The sequence below is a fragment of the Glycine max genome, chromosome 7, assembly GCF_000004515.6.
Source record: "Glycine max cultivar Williams 82 chromosome 7, Glycine_max_v4.0, whole genome shotgun sequence".
NCBI lineage: Eukaryota > Viridiplantae > Streptophyta > Magnoliopsida > Fabales > Fabaceae > Glycine > Glycine max.
Genome location: NC_038243.2, coordinates 29,904,762 through 29,910,897, shown reverse-complemented (window position 1 = coordinate 29,910,897; position 6,136 = coordinate 29,904,762). Strand labels below are relative to the sequence as shown.

The 6,136-nt window shown below is 33.4% G+C and overlaps 1 protein-coding gene across 2 annotated transcripts; it reads right to left on the bottom strand.

Annotated features, from left to right (window-relative positions):
• Positions 1–610: 610 nt before the first annotated feature.
• LOC100818281 (transcription factor bHLH121) lies at positions 611–4,382 on the bottom strand. 2 transcript variants are annotated; one of them, XM_003529177.5, is made up of 5 exons: positions 4,136–4,382; positions 3,784–3,917; positions 2,246–2,373; positions 1,685–2,158; positions 611–1,103 (listed from the first exon to the last, which is right to left on the bottom strand). In XM_003529177.5, the coding sequence occupies exons 1-5, from the start codon at positions 4,246–4,248 to the stop codon at positions 963–965; spliced, it is 990 nt and encodes a 329-aa protein (XP_003529225.1). In that variant the 5' UTR covers positions 4,249–4,382; the 3' UTR covers positions 611–962. The 2 variants fall into 2 exon arrangements, with proteins under 2 accessions (XP_003529225.1, XP_006583728.1); XM_006583665.4 differs by having other exon boundaries at positions 1,685–2,083; positions 4,136–4,380.
• Positions 4,383–6,136: the final 1,754 nt, after the last annotated feature.

Genomic DNA, 6,136 nt, shown 5'->3' with positions numbered 1-6,136 from the left:
ATCAATTTTTTTAATTTATCTTTTGGCATTATTAGGATAAATTTTCAAATTACAAGGTGATCCTTATCATGAAATCAAACTCCAAATTTAAAATCAAATAACGAACAATAAATCTACGTCACGTTTGCTACTTTGATATCATTGTTGATAAAATAGTTAGATAAGTTCTTAAATTCGAAAGCTTTCAGGTACGCTATTGAAAAAGGTATTAAAATAGTTAGATGAGTTCTAATTATGATATCACTTATGTTGGGAAAAAGGGAAAATCCTATTGTGAGTAAGCAATCCGTTCTTTTGACCTAAACAAGAACGATTTAAAGCAAACAGAGGAAATCCCCGCACTAAAGCTAGGCACTAGCAGCAATGAAGATCCTTGAAAGAAAAACTCCAATTTGGTTGAGATATCATTTTCCTTCAAAATTGAACCTATATATATCAAAGTCTGACTTTTCAATTGAAATAAACTACCTTTGGATTACAAAATGTTGATTTGATTTTACCAAAGATTACGCTAACTATTATTTTGTTCCGTAATGAATAAAATCATTTCGTACCACAGGCTTAGGTCCAAAGTCCCATAAGATCATAAAATAGGCAACAAAGTCACACGTAGAACAATTCACCAAGTTTTGCATTAAGTATATCACATGCTAATCAATATTTATATTTACACTGTGTAAGAGGTTCTTAAGCACTCAAATTGCTCAAAGGTGGGTTATTAGTTTGCAAATTGCAACCGACATAGGGGTTACGATGCTGTAGCTGTAGAAGTTTAACTTAGGAATATCTGCTTTTTCTGTTGTCAGGGTAAGAACTGCTCCATAGGTCATCAATTTGGTTTAGAAATGATAGAATCTATTGCTAAATTATACTTATACCAAGGAATGAGTATCAATTCGAAACTGCTATAGATTTATGACCTGCATGAAGTGGTTAAATGGTACAAAAATCCATATACAATATCAATTATCAGTCTTCGGGATGTCACCCACGCTGTTGGAGCTATCTTGAAGTCCTAGAGATGAAGAATACTGGCTTGAAGCACTCCCACCTATGATGGTTCTATCCTTCATCTTGCCCTTCCTTCCTCCAGAAGTGCAACCCTACAAAAATTGAAAAGAATATTGTTAGTTTGAGCATTGAGACAAGTTTGATTTTTTAATATGTTTGCTTTTAGTCCCTCTATTTGGTAGAGAGGAGAGAAATATAATGGATAGAAATTAAATGAATGCATAAAAATAGGTGAAAATAAAGTAGAAATGAAAAGTGTTTGGTTGAAGAGAAATCAAGAAGAGATGAGAAGAGAGATGAGTAGAAATAGGTGAGTAATAGTACTGGTTCCACAATTTTTAAAAATGTTTGCACCCTAATATTCTCTATCAAACCAATCAAAATATTTCCATCTCTCCCCCTGTTCTCAATTTCTCCTCTACCAAACATAGCCTAAGAAAAAATCATCTCCTTTTAGTCCTTCATTTATCCAAATGCGTGATATGTGGTCCCTATTTCCATAAACATGAGACCAAAATGAAACTATTTTTTGCGAACGATAACAACTACACCTTACACATTTTCAAACACAAAGGACCAAATAGAGATTAACTTTTTTAAGGGACTAAAGGTGAACATTTTGATATTTACATATGCTAAAAACATATTTAACCCTTCAAATTTTATGACCTACCTGTTGTGTTGATGATGATCCAGGCATCTTAAGTTCAAGCTCTGTGACCACATCGTCAGTCTCGCTACTTCTTTCAGCGCCACTGGACCTTCTATGACCTGGTGACTTGCTACCGGATTCTTTTTGGTTCGATGCGTGGGACGTGGAAGCATACATCATTGATGGCGGCTCAACTGGGGGGTGGCTAGTTGGAGTAGTATATGGGACATACATTGAACAAGGATTAGGAATGTGGCCAGGGTTTTGATTTCCAAAGAAAGGAAAAGGTTGAAGAGATGGGTGGATGGAGATTGGAGCAGAAGGGATATGTATGGGAACTGGATATGAGTAAGGTTGACTAATGACAGCCGAAGGGTCAATTGCACTCCATGGGAACATGATTCTGACTCTCTGCTGATACTGCACATTAAGATTTTCTATATCAGATTTAAGAGATGTCTTCTCTTCTCTGAGTTCATTCTTTTCTTGCATTAGCTGCAAATTATAAAATCGACAGAAGAAATGAGCAGCAGACAGGACATGTAATCTCATGATGAAAATTTTAAAAAACAAGAATCTTACTTCGCGTGACTCTTCAGAAAGTGTTTTATGCTCTGTTTTAAGCCTATTAACTTCAGCGGTTAAGTCCTTTAGCATTTGGACGGTCTCAGTGAGGATAGTTGCCTTGTCATTCTTTGGTCTATCAGGATCTGTATAGAGTTCAACAAACATAAACATCTCAGGCATGCTATGTTATAAATGTTACATCAAATTGGCAATATATGTTGAAATTGGCAATATATGTTGAAATTGGCATGAAGACTAGCACCAGATATAATATATCCTTACCTAAAGATATTTATACAAAATTAGATAAAAATTCTGGAAAAAGCACCTTTGTATAAAAATGCTATCTTAGAGGCCTCAAAAGTCAAATTAGCATATTAAGATATTCCCTTACAACAACCAGAACAATAGCAAGACCAGGCACAACAGCTAAAATTTATACCAGGACTGCCTGCTTCCACTAGCCATTTACAGTACAAAATCAAAGATTCAAAGAAGGTTCTTGTTTCAGCAATCAGCACAGAATCAATCAGATCATATGTAGGTTCTTACATCTTTGCCAGTGAGCAAAAAAAATGGTGACTAATGGAGAATTGCATATATCCATGCTTTTATTCATTATTTGCTCTTCAGTCATTTTGTATTACATCTCAGGCTCTAAATGAGGTTTTGAAGATTGTAAAGGGTATAAATATAAATTCAATTTTCTTAGTAATAGAAGTTTTATCCATTTTCTACTGTCAATAATCAGAGGATCAGCTCTGTGATCATTTTGTATTACATTGCATGAGTATTTAGGTGCAAGGTGAAACTTCATGCACTATAAGGAAGGTTGCTTTTACTTAAGATTCACAGGTATGTAGAAGCTATGCCAAGTTTAGATTTATTTATTTGGCTAAATCTTCTTTTTTTAATCATGTGCAACCACTTGATGGGTGTATAAAAATTAACAGTGTAGCAAAAACTCTCAGCAATATAACCAAAAGCACAAGACTTCTATTTTCTTGACCAACCCGTATGGTAAAGCATACATTAATGGACATTGCATTGCCATAAAGAAAGAAAATCAGTTCTACACCTACATGATAATTTTCATATTTTAAGGGTCAAAAACCTGCAAAATAGCCTATTAAAAGAGTTTATGGTTTAATTTTTATATACAATTCAATATAAAAAAAATTCAGTCAGTCAATTAGAAATCTCTACGAGTATGACTTATAAATAGTTTAGTATTATATAAATCAACAATCTTATCATAGACAATAAATAATAAATGATCGAATGAAAGTGTAAAAAATATTTACATTGTTAAATCCAAAGATATATATATATATATATATATATATATATATATATATATATATATATATATATATATATATATATATGTAATTTACTAAATTATACGCTTATTCCTAAAATTGGCCTTCGAGAAGTCAACACTTGTAGGACAAGAATAAAAATTCTAAAAAAAAATTGGTAAATTAAGTTTGATATATTTATAGAGACGAAAAGGAAAGTGACAGGTAGTTGTGTGGATGGAGGCAACGAACCTAACGCGTTTCCCAACTCTTGGAAGTGTTCGTTGAGTCGATCCCTTCTGAGCTTCTCGCGGTCTGCCTTTAGAACCTTTCGTGCCGCACTTGGATCCTCGTTTTCCCCTTCACCCTTCTCTTTCTCTCTCTCCCTACACACAATTAGTTATTTAGTTAGTTAGTAACCGTTGTTTCGCATCTGTAACGGAAGTTGTGGATCAACTGACGTGAGATTGTTTCAACATCTCGGGTTTGAGTCAGCTGCGTTAAATAAGAGTTTCGGCGTCTATAATGGTCTTATCCAACTCGAATAAGATTGTCTCTAGGTTGAACCTAAAAGAAAAATAATGAATTACAGTAACATACAAACCTCACAGCAGCTTGAGAGTTGCGGAAGCGGTTAGAGGTGAGAGTGACGTGTTGGGGTGCTGCATCTGAAGCGGGTTTCGAATTGGACGAGTCTCGTAGCTTTCGCTGATCCATTTTTCGAGTTTAGAGATATTGCTGCTGGCTGCCACGGCCACAATCTGAATCTAATCCAAATCCAAAGACTCGTTTTGGGAGAGAGAAAGAGAGAGGGATGAAGCGTGTGCCTTCCACGAGCCAGCGCGGAACCCCATATATATCCATTTTCATGATGTTTTATTTTTAATCATTTCGTTTTCGGGACACTTGGTCCTGGATTAGCACGCTGCGATTCGGTGGCTCACACGTGTGAGCAGTCACACTAACATTTGACATTTAAACGCACATTTTTATGCATGCCTGTTTATCAAGGGTTTAATGACTATATAATATTAGTGTAAAAAAGTGATGTTAATTGGTGTTTTTGGCATATTCGATATTGGATAATGGTTAATGAATTAAAAAATATTTTTTTATTGAGATGTGTAAAATTATGTTGGTTATAATTTTTTATGCTATTCTAATTTTTATAATAAATATTTTTAAATTTTTTTTTAACTAATGTCTTGAAAACACTGATGATAAGATCCTAAAAAAATTATTTTATTAATTAATAAAAAATACAATTATTATCAAATAGTTGACAATATAATAAATAGAAGTCAATTTATCTTAATTGGTTAGGTTGAACAATATGAGTGATTATAAATCTCCTAGTACATATATTTGGTTTTTACAAATAAGCATAATAATAATATGATTAAAAAAAATAGGAAAATATACTTTACTCGATATTTAGACATCAAATAGTTGATGTATAATTATTTATATGCGATCTTAAGTTACTAAAGAAAATATTTGATTTGGGAGTGAATCTTACCAAAAATGTAAACAAACTAAAAAAAAAACTAAATTTGAAAGAAAGCAATAAAATTGACCAAGATAACTGAAAAATAACTATAAAATAATTGCATTGATTTGTTTTTTTGGTTGAAGATCCTTACAAACGTTTCTGTAATAACTCTTTATACTATAAATCTAAACTAACTTAATCTAAATCGTGTTTATCCATGTTTGTACACGACTCCTTCGTGTTTTGGCTAAGCAACAACACAACTATATCCCATGTTCATAATTGATTTCATCTAGAATCCCATGATTTTAGCCACGATTCATACTCTAATGCACCCATCTTCTGAGCTTCCTCTAAAATTTAAAAAATTGGTCAAATTGTTTTCTAAAACGATCATATCTTATCATTTATCTAAATTTAACAAACAACCCCCTTTCGACTAAGTTTCCATCTCGATTCATTTGGCTAACTAAAAATATTTTGACTTGTAACAAATGCCCCCCTATACCTTGACGTTGATTGGTCAAATCAAGATTTAAGATATATTTGTTTAATCTTTTCCTATTCTTTTAATCTTTGCAACTGACATTGCATTGATTATCTTTAACCATTACGTCTGCGTAATTCTTATCACTTTAAATAGTCTCTTTTTACTATTGTTGAACCATTTGATTTACCCTAATCCTTGCTTTCTTCTTTCATCTTTGGTAATCTTTCCTTTGATTTCACAATGTCTACCACCAACAATTCTCAATCGAGACCCAACAAATATGGTGATGGCTCTAATGATGAGTCATCGTCCTCCTCTTCCAGCTTCTCGAACAATCAAGATGATCAAGAACATCCCGTAGCTCTTGGTGGTTTCATTAATTTTCTCAAAGCCCACACAGGACATTTCTACCTTCCTCCTTATGCTGATGATGTAATAAATGTCGTCACTTTTCTTGAGCATTACCTTCACCATGATAGCTATTTGATTCCCATTACTTCTTGGTTTCAAATAAGTTACATCCCTTCCAATTTGGGCACTTGGCCTAGGGGTTCTAACCCTTATTACAGGTGGCTCAAAAGAATAAATATTGCAAAAGAGGCCAACTGGAAATGATGGAGTGT